This window comes from Copadichromis virginalis, linkage group LG10 (assembly GCF_057382275.1).
Source record: "Copadichromis virginalis isolate Kocher_CV1m ecotype Utaka linkage group LG10, C_Virginalis_male_GT1.1, whole genome shotgun sequence".
NCBI lineage: Eukaryota > Metazoa > Chordata > Actinopteri > Cichliformes > Cichlidae > Copadichromis > Copadichromis virginalis.
This window is the reverse complement of record NC_140627.1, coordinates 11706922-11720737: the sequence shown is the minus strand read 5'-3', so window position 1 is coordinate 11720737 and position 13816 is coordinate 11706922. Positions and strand designations below refer to the sequence as shown.

General features: G+C 39.7%; 2 protein-coding genes across 3 annotated transcripts in view; one reads left to right on the top strand and one right to left on the bottom strand.

Annotated features, from left to right (window-relative positions):
• Window positions 1–4691: 4691 nt before the first annotated feature.
• Window positions 4692–6400, bottom strand: LOC146699889 (zinc finger MYM-type protein 1-like). Its single transcript, XM_085469815.1, has one exon. It carries the CDS (start codon window positions 6346–6348, stop codon window positions 4825–4827), a length of 1524 nt encoding a protein of 507 aa, XP_085325941.1. The 5' UTR covers window positions 6349–6400; the 3' UTR covers window positions 4692–4824.
• A 4035-nt stretch (window positions 6401–10435) lies between these two features.
• The window catches only part of LOC146699888 (uncharacterized), a 28449-nt gene continuing 25068 nt past the window's right edge, over window positions 10436–13816 (top strand). For both annotated transcript variants that reach the window (XM_085469809.1, XM_085469808.1), the window contains exon 1: window positions 10436–10784. The gene's annotated coding sequence lies outside the window, so the exon portion shown is untranslated. The remainder of the gene's footprint in view (window positions 10785–13816) is intronic.

Sequence of the window (13816 nt, the reverse complement as noted above, 5' to 3'; positions counted from 1 at the left end):
TTGTCCTACAGAGGCCGCCAACAGAACTCAGTTGACAGCAATCTACAATTGACTAAAATATGGTGGTGAGATTTTACACACTATAACTTTAAGACATTACCTTTAGACAATGAGCGTAGATGTATTCAGAACTTTCCAGTTAGCATCAATTTTAAAAAGGCCCCTGCATGTTTTTCATATGTGCTAAACTACATGTCGGGACACAGTCTGCAAGTACATGACTGGCCTGTTTGGCATTGTTGACGTCCTACTGTGCATGTCTAACTACTTTTTCACTGCAATTCCTGAATTTATCAATGAGAGAATAACTATTATAGCCTCAGTATAACAGTAAAAATCAAAGCATCAATATAAAGACTCACAAATGTCGGCAGATTCCTGGAAGGTGGCAAATAAATATGAGAGAATGTAGTGTCTGACAGGTTAGGCGCATTTTAAAAGTGATTTAGGTTTCATCATGTTGATAATTGCCTGATAAATAGCAGCAGCAAAAACAGAAAATCATTTCAAAGAGAGGAAAAATGGAGAATAATTTCATCATTTTCCCTCGCTGCAGCATATGCTGTGTCTTAATAACTGTTTTTTTATTGCAGGCAGAAGAATGTACTAATTGCAAACACATTAACTGGGAAACGAGCCCCTGCTGAGGTAAAAGGAGAATATTATCATTTCTTGTAGGCGCATACATTCCACTTTTCACACTTTTGTGACTGTAAAATGTGAGTGCTAGTGCTCTGCTTTATAACTCAAAGGAATGAATTTTTCATTTTCTGGCAAAATTCATTCCTTTGAATTATAGAAAAGGAGTCCCACGCTCTGTCAACTCTCTGGCACGTTCTGCATTGAAGGTCCAAGGTGCCGTACATGTTGAAGGGCTGCGGTCTGAAACAGTTTTGAATGGGAATGCTTGGGAGCTGACGAGACATGCAGAACATCACGTTCTTTTGATCCCCCCTCCCCAGGTTGTTCACCAGGATCAGCCCTGCAATAGCACTGAGAGCAATTTCGAAAGAAGACCTAAAACAGGAATGTCAGAAGGAGAATGTTGCAGAATGGCATTCATTTGATTTATATTGGATGGGTCTAGCATTATTGAATAGAAAATGAGTGACTGACTTAAATATGCATACATACATACATACATACATACATACATACATACGCTTGATGCTAAAAGCTTGCTGGATATGTGCTAGCTGTCTAAATAAGCAGGTACAGGAAAAGGTTTTTAAAAAGTGTGCAGTAGTAGCAGCAGCACGGAATTAAAGACGTGGATATATGAACATAGCGAAGCATTCAGTAGCTAAAGAGACAGATGTTTCCCCCAGGAGTTTGAGGAGCTTAAACCCAGGAATAACAGGACACCAGGTGGCAAATAACATGAAAGTAATGGTGCTAATAATTTTCTGTCCTCTGGTTGTGTGAGTAGGAAGCTGTTTGCTAACAAGTTCAAACAAATTCAATGGGAGACAGTGTCTGTGTTACAACTACCCTCTGGTCAAAAAATAAGTTTTGGAAACTAAGGCGTCCACATTTTAATTTCCTTGGACAGCGGTTCTTAGCTTATGTGTCCAACAATCATCCATTCTGCTTATCCAATTCTTGTTCCCCGCTGTCATTGGGCGAGAGGCAGGGTACACCATGGACAGGTTGCTTTGTTGCAGGGCTAACACAGAGAAACAGACAGTCATTCAAGCCTACAAAGAATTTAAAATGGCCAGTGAACCTAACCACACTAACTGCATGTCTTTGGACTGTGGGAAGAACATGGAAACTCCACACAGAAAAGCTCCGGTTTGATGGTGGATTCAGACCCAGGACTTTCTTCCCGTGAGGCAACAGAACTAACCACCACACCACTGTACTGCTCTCTTCAAACACTCCCAATAGTTAAAAAAAAAAATTTTTAATTCCTCATATCACCCCCTCTAGTTTATTTCTGCACTTTCCATACCTTAAGGCTGTCCCGTTGTCAACAAATGAAGTGAACGACGACTCTCAGACCCTTTTATCCCTTTAAAGCCTGAACCCTGAATTAATTGCCAGAAAATTCAAATCTTTTGAAAATGGAATGTTTATTGAATCTTCTGACATTTTTTTCAAAAAGACACCGAAATATAAATTGGCAGATATGAGTTTAATTTGTATCATATTTGCTATCTCGCTTTTTTGGGCAATTTATTGCTTAAAAATGCAATGCAATTTATTTAGATTTTACAGGAGGGAAACACTCTGATGATATAAGCCTCAAAAACTCACACAAAGTGTGTCAAATACATACATGGCCCATTAGGGGCTTATTTTAACCCTTTCATATAAATTTTAGCTACTTCAAGTATATTTTGCAGCAAGCAACGTGAAGCAGTGTGTGCTTTATTACTCTGCAGTTTGGGTTTTTTTGATGATCCTTTTTTATTACATTTCTATGTTTTGACAAAATTGAGAAAATTTCCTGTCTTTAAAGGAAAGAGCATGGGAGAAGATCAGACTCTCGGTCCCTCAAGTTCCTTTGGCTGTGCAGAAAGTAAAAAATGCAAAATAAATAGTCCCGAACTGACGACAGCTAGACGCATTTTTTTATGCTGTCAAGGTAGCGTCACAAAGCACTGTCCCGTTTCTATTCACACCATTTTGAACCTGTATAAACCCAAATTCTTAAACACTGCTGCTAAAAACACAAATTTTATAGCAGTCTTTGGAGGGTTTGGTGCGTAAGCCTTTCGGTGGACTGGGCCGAGACACACCTTATTAAAAGAACAGTTTGCCATTTTTGCTTTCTGGCCAAGACTTTAACAAGAACAGGTAGGAAGATTTTGTTTCCTCTGGATGGAGCGAAACCCACATATTTCCAGTGTCTGTGCTAAACTAAGCCAACGAGCTGCCGGCAGGAACTAATTATGCCATCAATCTTCACATCAGACTCTCAGTAAGAACGTATAAACATGATCAACTTGTTCCTTCAAGGTTAAGACAAGATCCTGACGGTTTCATCATCAACAAATTCACAAAGAAACTCCGCACAGCCAGATACATTTCCTCCTAACAGGTACTGCAGGTGGAACTGAAACCTCCTGCGCTATTTTATTGTTATACCTTACGGGGCTTCCTGCAGCGTTTAGTTGACACATTAGAAATAGACACATTATCTAATTTACATTGCACCTGCAAAACTTGATAATTCACATTATAAGATTTACTCATCATTATATAACCACATGCAGCAAGGGGGGAAAAAAGATCATCCTCACTCATCCAGTAGGATGTAAACTATTGTGTGGCCCATGCTGTTACAGTGATAGCCGTGAATGGGCCTGAATTAAGTCAGCTATGTGAAGCGACTCTAGTGCTGGCAGGGTGAGATCAATCTCTCAGCAATTAGTATCATTTTGGAGAAGCACAGACCGATTGTGTTTTGGGAATCACTGCAGAAATGCACAGCATGAGTGAAGATAACATCAGACAGACAGTGTAATGCTTTTGTATTGCTCCAGTGATAATTCTGCTGCAGAAGTGTCAATACAGAGATTAGGTTGAGGTGGGCCAATCAACCCTCAGGGTTTTTATTTTTTACTCCAAGGCTTCAAAGAAGCACAGGAAGACAAGTGTGTGTTGATTAGGATACAGTTTGTGGCAAATACATGTTTGGCAAAACTAATAGCTGAAAATTATAGTAAATGTGATGCTATGTGTAAACAAACAACATAGGTCAAGTGTGTCATAGCTACAGGCTGTTCTACTCCCAGATATGTTAAAAACAAGAGTAATAGGAGCCGGTGGACCCAGATCCCAGCCAAAGTGAGAAACACGTAAAAGTCAGTTCATTTTAAAGAGTGAGTGCCGCTTCCGCAACATCTAAATGTCTCCATTTTCAGTGTGTCTCAGCAGCCTAAACTGCTTAAAATGTTAAAATTAGCTTGTGGCTACATTCTACTTCATGATTTCACACAAAGAGAAGATCATTTCCTAATCAGCACGACACGCATGTCAATCATCTCCCTTCCTCCCGAAGAAAGAAATCTGGCTTCCCTCTGTTCAAGCTGAGATCAAAAATATCATACTGACATAGCTAATGGTGTGTGAGCGGGAGTGCAGATTTAAATTTTTATTTTTACGATACTTCAAATCAAACCTACAGAGAAAAACAACCAATCATGCATATTTGACAGACTTTATAAGTTTTTAATGAAATGCATAATGGGTGATAATGTAATTTGTCAGTTAGCTATTGGACTGGATTAATGTTTTCTTTTTATTTATTCGTTTGTTGCTGATCAGATCAAATGTAACTATCAAATCTAATTTATTTATATTACATACTCAGCATGAGGCTGAGGCATGAGAAAACAAAGTGAGCCTCTATTGGTTGATACAAAAAGGTACAAAATTAACAAAGGTGATGAAAAAAGCAAGACTGTAACAATATTGTAATTTGATTGGGGATGACAAACGGGGGAGTGAGGAGACATGGGTATGAGCAATCAGTAAATCAGGAAAAGGCAGATGGGGAAGTAAAACTAATTCAGGACCAGGGGCGTCACTAGGTTTTAAGGACAGGGGGGGCTTAGCCCCCAAGAGATGCACACGACATGAACGAACGTAGTGAATGAGCACAAAATTTCACAAACAGAAAACAAAGACTGAGAAATTGTTTTCCTACTTTTTTGGACAGATTAAACATCCTAGGCCACCAATAGATCTATTGTTTTATTTCAGTCTGCTTTATAATACAGTACAACAAAAAAACAGAGGAAATGTGTTTGCCGCATCAATAACAAGAAAAAAACTGAAAATAAAAAAGTACATTTTTCTGGCTGCAATCACCAGTTACTTGGTGGGTGGAAGCATCAAAGAATGACGTCTGTTTTTAAGAGTGGCAAATCGGTCAATCACTCTGTTGTGACTCAGATGCTGAAGCGTGTCTTTTTCAATAGACATGACTGCAAGACTGTGAAGTCTTTTCTGACCCATTGTTTGACGCAGCCAGGAGTGCAGCCGACGCAGTGCACTAAAGGACCGTTCGCACGAGCAGCTGCTGACAGGCACTGTTAGGGCAACTTGGATGGTTGCCTTCAGAGAGGGAAACATGTCTGAATCAAGGAGGTTGTACACAGACAACATATTTTTGGGTGGACATCCAGCCTCTGTTTTCCGGGTAAGAAAGTTTCTGGCCACCAGAACCTCCTCTTTTTTCAGGTCAAGTCTGTAGTGCTTTGCAAGTTCATTCAAGTGTGGTTCACTCAAGAAGTTCTCAGATTTAGGACTGCATGCCTGGACGCCTTTTAGCAGCCCTGCATCTACACTGCAAAATCTTTGATCAAGCTCGCCAACCATCCGATCCACACAAGGGAAAAGTAACTCTCTTTTCAATGTGTCTGAGTTGTTCAATTCAGTGCGTGAACCCACAGTTGCCTCCAGGACAAAATCCTCCATTTTCCTCTGTTTGTGCCTTGTCTTGGCACCTGGTTCAGGGATACTGTGGGTGTTACACAGGGCCTTGGTTTTCTCATACAGCTCTGTAGCAAATGCATCTGAGTGTTTGCCCTTAAGTGTGTCACACACAGCTTGTTTGCAGATAAAAGCTTCTGCCAGGTCTAAAGTCTCTTTCTGCAGGAATTTGTGGAGTCCTTCGGTTACAGACAGAATCGACTGAAACATCAGTAGTGCATAGACTGCTGAGAACTTGTAGAGCTTTGCTCTGAGACCAACAGCTATGGGGGATCCAATTGCAGATAGGCACTCCAAAATGGCAGGCAATGTCTCAAGAACTGCACTGATTGATCGCAACTGACATGCCCAGCGAGTGTTTGAAAGTTGCACAAGCTCAGTTTTTGTCAATCCAAGCTTTGCCTGAGTCTCCATGAACTTATGATGATTGACTAGGGAGGTGCTGAAGAAAGAATACACACACTCCAACAAGCTGAAAAGCTCCACAGCCTCTGGGACAGCCTTGCAAGTATTGCACAAAACCAGGTTGAGTTGATGAGCATAACAATGCACATAGATAGCCTCAGGATGGAGCCTTCTAAAATGTGCTTGTACACCTCCAGTGGAGCCACTCATAACGGCTGCACCATCATATGTTTGTGCTACACACTTAAGCTCTGCAAGACCATAGTTTTGGATCTGCTGCTGAATCTCATTTGCAATGGACTGGGCATCAAATGATTTTATCTCTGCAAGTGCAAGGAAACGCTCCTTCACTGCCCCCTCTGACACGTACCTGACACAAACAGCTAACTGCTCTGCCTTTTTATCCCTTGCCTCATCCACCATGATGGAATAGACTTTAGACTTTGTCATTTCAGATACAATGACACTAGTAACTTCCTGGGCACAACAGTCAATCATGTCATTCTGGGATGTTGGTGAGATATACTGTGCATTTGATGGGGGATTATGTTTTTGAAGAAAAGAATCAAACTCCTTCAAAAGCTCCATGCATGCAAGAAAATTCCCTCTGTTTGGGCTGTCTTCACCTTCATCATGGCCACGAAAAGGGAGTCCCTGTCTCCCTAACATAGAGGTGACTGCAACAATTCGTCTGAGATACTCTCTTCTTTCGACTATCTCACTCACATTTGCAGTTGCTATCATCTGTGCAACGTTTCCCTGTTTGCTAGTTCCCTGGTAGCTTTTCCATGTAACAACACTGTCCTTATGTGTTTGTGCCATCTCATGCTTGCCAAAGATGACTAAAGCTTTCTTCCAGTTCTTGCAACCGTTACTGACCAAACTATCATGTTTGATGTTTTTGCCAAACACTCTACATGGGAAGCAGAAAGCTGCACTCTGGTTGACTGAATATTCTAACCAGTTGTGCTTTTCAAACCAGCTGTGGTTAAATGCTCGCTTCTGTGTACCAAACGTATCATGTAGATAGCTCTTCAGCTTCACCTGTCTGGGCCCTGTGTCTTTGTCACCTAAATCAAACCCTGTAGTAGAATGAGTTGCTGCAGCTGCTTCATCATTTTCCCTCTCTTGGCCTGTTTGCTCTCCTCTCTCTGTAATAACTTGATCTTCCTCTGCCTCTCGATCTATTTGCTGCAGCTCCTCTGTCTCTCCTTGCTCTCTCTGACTTGAACTTGCCTGTTGACCTTTTTCTCCCTCAGCCACTCCTTCTGCCTCACCCTTCAAGATACATTAAAACATACTGAATTGTAATGTAAATTGCTAATATCATGACTTCTGCTCCCGCTCCACAGTAATTTGTTGCTCCCAAATATTTTGAAGTTACAAACATTATATTTTGAGCACGCATGTGACTAAAATGGTTGCAATTTAAAGCCCTGAAAAATATTACTAAATTACTTGAATTGAAGTAATATTAAAATAGAAAAAATATGTGAGTCAGGCTAATTTGACTTATATATATCTCTCTCTCTTTGCTCTCTCCACTTTCTAACCTTGACTCTCCTAAATAAAAGCTCAAGTTAAACAGGTCTTATATGTTGTACCGTGACTGAAATGTTTCATATTTCATATCCATATTGAGTCCCATAAAATTCTAATCAGACTGTCTGCATCACAAATGACTCCATCCTTTGACTCACCTCTCCAGCAGACGTCTCTCCCCTCTGCCTCTCTGTGCTCCTCTGCCCTGACTCCTACAGGTTAATGGGGATGGAGTGATTATTATTATTTCCACTGATGATAACCATACCTGAATGAGCTCAGCTGGATTTTTCAGAGCTAAAACGAGTGACAGAAATTAAAATTATGCTAACAATTTAACTTAGTGCGCTAGCCAGGTTTTTATTTACAAAATGGGGAGCACCTGGTTCATTATTTACATGGGACTCTCTGCTGTTAGCTGGAGCTAACTAATTGTTACTACCAGCCAGTGATGAAGACTTACTTTCTTGAAAAACTTGAGTATATCCATGATTTCTTGCCGTTTGCCACATGCACGCTAGTGTTTCTGCAGGTGTATACGAGCGGAGTGTAAAGTAGCAGTGAAAACGAGGACTGGATTTTCAGTCATGTGGATGTCCCCTGTGAACAACTGGAACGGATTGGATAACGAAGCACTGACGCTACCTTAACAATGTAAAGCGAAAGGGACCAACCGAGTTATGATCATATTTGTGTGAATAGCGACAGGTTTATATTATTATTTCTTTAAACTCATATTCCTGCATCTTTATATTGAATTTGTCTGCAAGTTCTGTAAAAAAAAAATCGAATAAGTTAAAAAAAAACAAAACCCAAAAAAAAAACCCCACCAAATTATTTAGGGGGGCTTAAGAATATTTTAGGGAGGCTTCAGCACCCCTAAAATAGGCCTAACGACGCCACTGTTCAGGACAGAAAAGAAAATCAGGACATAACAACCTGAATACTAACACTAACAAGAATATGGTACAAAGGGATCAATGCATAAGCGCAAGAGGAGACAGAGGGAGGCACAAATAGAAACAATGGGGAGACTGCTACAAATAATAACACTAATAAACGAGATGTGAACCAGAGTACAAGATATCACAAAAACTGAACTCATCACTAGTAAAAAAAAAAACTAAAAAGAGACTCAGAGATATCACAAAACGAAAGGCCGCTAAACGGGTAAATAATCACACTCACCAGAACTATAAAAGCACAAAATGTTAGAGATCAAACAGAAATGAAAGAGAAACCCAAGCTAACAAGAACAGAAGTGAGGCCACACAGAACACATTAACAGAGATGAAGAATCTTTAAACCCCAACTACCCTGCACCATGACAGATAGGAAACAGTGTGCAAGAAAAAAGCAAAGGACAGACAGAAGGTTGTGGAAAAGGTGAATATTTACATTTTGTCTGAACTTAAAAGGTCCTCGTTATTGCAGATATGTGAAGTGCTTTCACTGTACTTTCTCTGAAAGCATACATTTCACTGGAGGCTGAACATTCTGATAATAACTGTGGTAGCAACAATAGTTGGAATCCAAATAGCTGTTTCTCCACAATCATCTTATTGAAGCCCAAAGACTAGAATATCAGAAAATAATGCATAACTGCTGGCGTAAATTATGACTATTGACACAATGACCTGTTCAAACTACCTTTTGAGCCAAACATCTGGATTTATTGTTTGTTTCTCTATATCATTCTAGTGATGCAGGATGATGGAGGTCAAAAATGGCAAGTTAAAGTGAAACCGCTGCAGCCAGCTCATCGCTAAGAGCGGATACAGGCATAGATTCAGGAATCGAGCGGCCATCAGCCACCTCCTGTAAATGGATGATATCAAGCTGTATGCCAGGATTGAGCGAGACATCAAGTCACTGATCCACCTCACCAGGATATACAGCGAGGACATCAGGATGTCATTCGGTCTGGATGAGTGTGGCCAAATGGTTGCAAAGAGAGCTCCCAGTGGTAACAGGAGCATTAGGAGCTGTAACCCTGAAACTGGAGAGTTGGCTCCAGCAGATTCCAGGCACATCAGAGGTCTCAGTCTCTGTAAACTTTTTTTTTGTCATATAGATATTTCTATTCTATTTCCTTTATTGTGCTTACTGTAGTTCTTTATAATTGTCTTTATTGTTTTTTAATTATTATTAGTTCAATTTATACGTTTTATAAACAAACTTTGACATTTGAAACAGAAGGGTGCAGTCCTGGGAATCGCAAATAGGCTATACAGTACTGCACAACCCTCAAACCTGAGCTTGGGATATATACTGTACAGAGCCTGTGCTGCCAGTTTCAGGACAAAATCTGCTAAAGAACAAATTCTGAATAAAATATGCAACATTCAGGAGCTAGAAAACATTTTTAGTCTTCATCTTAAACCTGTAATCAGCTCTGCCAAAAGAAACAGATGTAGCTTTTACGTATTTATTTCATTTCATTTTGATTTTATTTTATTTTTAATCACTTAATTAATGAATTATTGTGGGAAATGTTTTGATTGGAGAGAGTTCCACGTAGAAGTGGGCAAATCAATCAAAAAAGCCACAGTGTCCATATCAGTGCTGGTACTGGTATCAGACCGATACTATAGATAGCATTGATACTTTGTTTCTATCCTCTTAAGTTCAGTATGTAGCCCACTGAATTGTGTTACATTTTTTTAATGAAAAAATATACCTCAAAAATGCAATATCTCTGTGGCTTTTTGTGTTGTCTGTCCTTCTGTTTAATTTATAGCTTATAACTTAAATGACAGAAGTGGACCCAAAGTGCCGTAAAGACAGGGACATTTACGTTCCAGGTCTCCAAAAGTATCGGTAACGGTATTGGTATCGGCACTACTTGGTATCCGATCGATACCAAAATTCGCAGTACTGCACACCACCAGCTTTACATTATCCCCTCACTTTTTCACGTCCTCCTCCTCCAGCCCGCACGTGCTGCGTGCTCGCCCCTGAGTCCTTCCTCTCGTGCGTGTAGCCATTGGTTTGGGATGATGTCATCCGCAGTAGAGACAATAGAGCCCTCCTCCCCCGTCACTGTCTCCTCACACACGCTTCGCAGCTCAGAGTGACACACGCTCAGACGTGACGCCAGCTGAGTTAGCCAAGCACCCCTGATGACATTTCCTAATTTATCTGTTTACTGTGAGTCCGGCAGAGCTGTGCATCGTCTAGTCAAAGCAGTTTTTTTTAAAAGAAATTATTCTTATTTGTGATTTTCCTTTTTCTAATAAGCTTCACCTACAAACGAGCAGGCAGGGGAAGGTGTTACACAGCTGGATCATACCAACACATCGGGTCGTGCTATTCGGGCCACTGCAGACATGAGGAGCTCTCATTCCGCTGCGCATAAATGATGAAAACACTACGGGACTGCCACTCTTGATGTAAGTGATGTTATCTTTTATTTAAATTTATTATTAAGTAAGTCGTCGTAGTGCACGGTCCGGTCGGCCTGCAGCCTGTGATAGTCCCCCATCAGCATCTGCTTTCAAACGGTTTATCTCACAGCACAGATCTGCTCCTGAACGCCGTCATTGTGCAGTCATGTGAATGCAAGAGAGAGAAACAAGAAGTAGAAGGCAAAGCATGATCGTGCATTTCAGCGCTGGCTGCCGGATGCCATCAGTCATCTGTGTTTGCAGTGATAAGCGGCGTGTGCCATTTATTGTGATAAATAACTGCAGCCCCGTGGAGGGGCTAAGCAAAGAACGACACGTGAACTCTTAATTATGCACGTCCACGCTACATCAGAGGCAGGAAGTGAAGGTACAGGCCTGCTGGCCCGGGCCCGCATTAGCTTCATTTCTCGTCATAGTAAAGGTTAAAAGACCGTGCCACGGTGATGCGATTAAAATACGGAGAAATTAGACGGTGCGCCATCTACCGACTGCACAAACAGCAAGTAAAAGATTGGCAATTACTGGCCTTTAGTAAACATGAGTGCAGAGGAAGAATGCGACTGTTTATTTTCGCTTGTAGTGGTGCTGATGAGATGAGGAGAGCTTGTTGTTTTAAATAGCAGGATCCAGAGATTTTGATGCCATTTACAGAGAGATGAAGGTGCAGACACACATAAATATGCCAGCCTATGTAAGTGACTGATGACCTGTACCTCCACCATACAACTTGTGTCAAGCCAGCCTCCAATTCGAGACTTGCAGTCAAGCCAGCCTCCAGTTTGTTTTACGTTCCCTGTGTATTCAAAGTATTACGGGAATGGATGTGGAAACCGGATTTCAAAATAAAAGCCAACTTCGAGTGAATTAACAGATATGTTAAGAACATAATAACATATAATTTAGGCTTTTTTTTTTTTTTTACAAACTCTAATGTTAGATCTATATGACACAGCCTTGTACCCTAATTGTGCCCTGTCACTATCAAGGCCATCTTATTTTGGATTTCAAAGTAAAAGCCCTGTGAATCTTCATTTTTGAACTACTCTTTCAATGACTTAATAATGCTCTTAAAAGCAAAAGTCGTATTTCCAAATACTATTTGAACTTTATATCAACACTTTCCAACCACAGTCTTTTTACAGTGATACCATATCAATATCAAGTCAGTCTGATTTTGCCTTTCATAGTAATGGCCCTTTGAAATTGTCCATAATTGACTTAATCTTCTAACGATTCAAAATGCTCTAAAATGAAAAATTCTTGTTTCCACAGGGTAATTCCACCTTAGATCAACAGTATACAGCCCCACAGTGATACCATATCAATATCAAGTCATTCTGATTATGCCTTCCAAAATAAAAGCCTTTTTAAATTGTCCATAATTGACCTAACTTTCAGTGATTTCAAAATGTTTTAAAATGGAAATTTCCTGTTTCCACAGGGTAATTCCACTCCAGATCAACAGTATACAACCTCACGATGTTACCATATCAATATCAAAACATTCTGATATTGCTTTAAAAAATAAAAGCATTTTCAAACTGCCCATATCTGAGTTGCTCCTGGAACAATTTCAAAATGCTCTAAAATGGCACATTCCTGTTTCCACAGGGTAATTCCACTTTAGATCAACAGTATACAGCCCCACAGTGATACCATATCAATATCAAGTCATTCTGATTTTGCTCTCAAAAATAAAAGCCTTTTCAAATTGTCCATAATTGACCTAACTTTCAGTGATTTCAAAATGCTCTAAAATGGAAATTTCCTGTTTCCACAGGGTAATTCCACTTTAGATCAACAGTATACAGCCCCACAGTGATACCATATTAATATCAAGTCATTCTGATTATGCCCTCCAAAATAAAAGACTTTTCAAATTGCCAAGATACGACCTACTCTTTTAAAGATTTCAAAATGCTCTAAAAGTGAAAATTGCTGTTTCCACAGGATAATTTCACTTTAGGTCAACAGTATACAACCTCACGATGTTACCATATCAATTTCAAGTAATTCTGATTATGCCTTCCAAAATAATGGCCTGTTGAAAATGCCCATAATTTACCTAACTTTCAGTGATTTCAGAATGCTCTAAAAAGGAAGATTTCAGTTTCCACAGGGTAATTCCACTTTAGATCAACAGTATACAACCTCACGATGTTACCATGTCAATTTCAAGTCAGTCTGATTTTGCTTTTCAAAATAAAAGCTTTTTCAATTTCCCCATATATGACTTACTCTTGGAGCGAATTCAAAATGCTCTAAGATGGAAAATTGCTGTTTCCACAGCATAATTCCACTTTAGATCAATAGTATCCAACCCCACAGTGATACCATATCAATATCAAATCAGTCTGATGTTGCCTTCCAAAATAAAAGACTTTTCAAATTGCCAATATACGACCTACTCTTTTAAAGAATTCAGAACGCTCTAAAAATGAAACTTGCTCTTTCCACAGGATGAATCCATGTTAGATCAAAAGTGTACATCCACACCATGGTACTACTTCAATTTCAAGTCATTCTGATTTTGCCTTCCAAAATAATGGCCTGTTGAAAATGCCAATAACTTACCTAACTTTCAGTGATTTCGGAATGCTCTAAAAAGGAAATTTTCTGTTTCCACAGAATAATTTCACTTTAAATCAACAGTATACAACCCCACAGAGATACGATGTTAAGATCAAGTCACTCTGATTTTGCCTTCCAAAATAAAAGTATTTTCAAATTGCCCGTAGACGACCTACTCGTTTAACGATTTCAAAATGCTCTTAAATTGAAAGATGCTGTTTCCACAGGATAATTCCACTTTAGATCAACAGTATCCAACCCGACAGTAAAACCATGTAAATTTCATGTTGGTCTGATTTCGCCTTTCAAATTAATGGCCCGTCGAATTTGTCCATATGTGATATACTCTTTCAATTATTTCAGAATGTTTTAAAAATGAAAATTGCTGTTTCAACACATATTGGGTTTTCATTTTGAAAAGCAAAATCAGACTCAATTGATTATGA

Excerpts from the sequence above, each read along its gene's own strand:
- LOC146699889 (XM_085469815.1), bottom strand. The coding sequence starts at position 6,348 with ATGATTGACTGTTGTGCCCAGGAAGTTACTAGTGTCATTGTATCTGAA.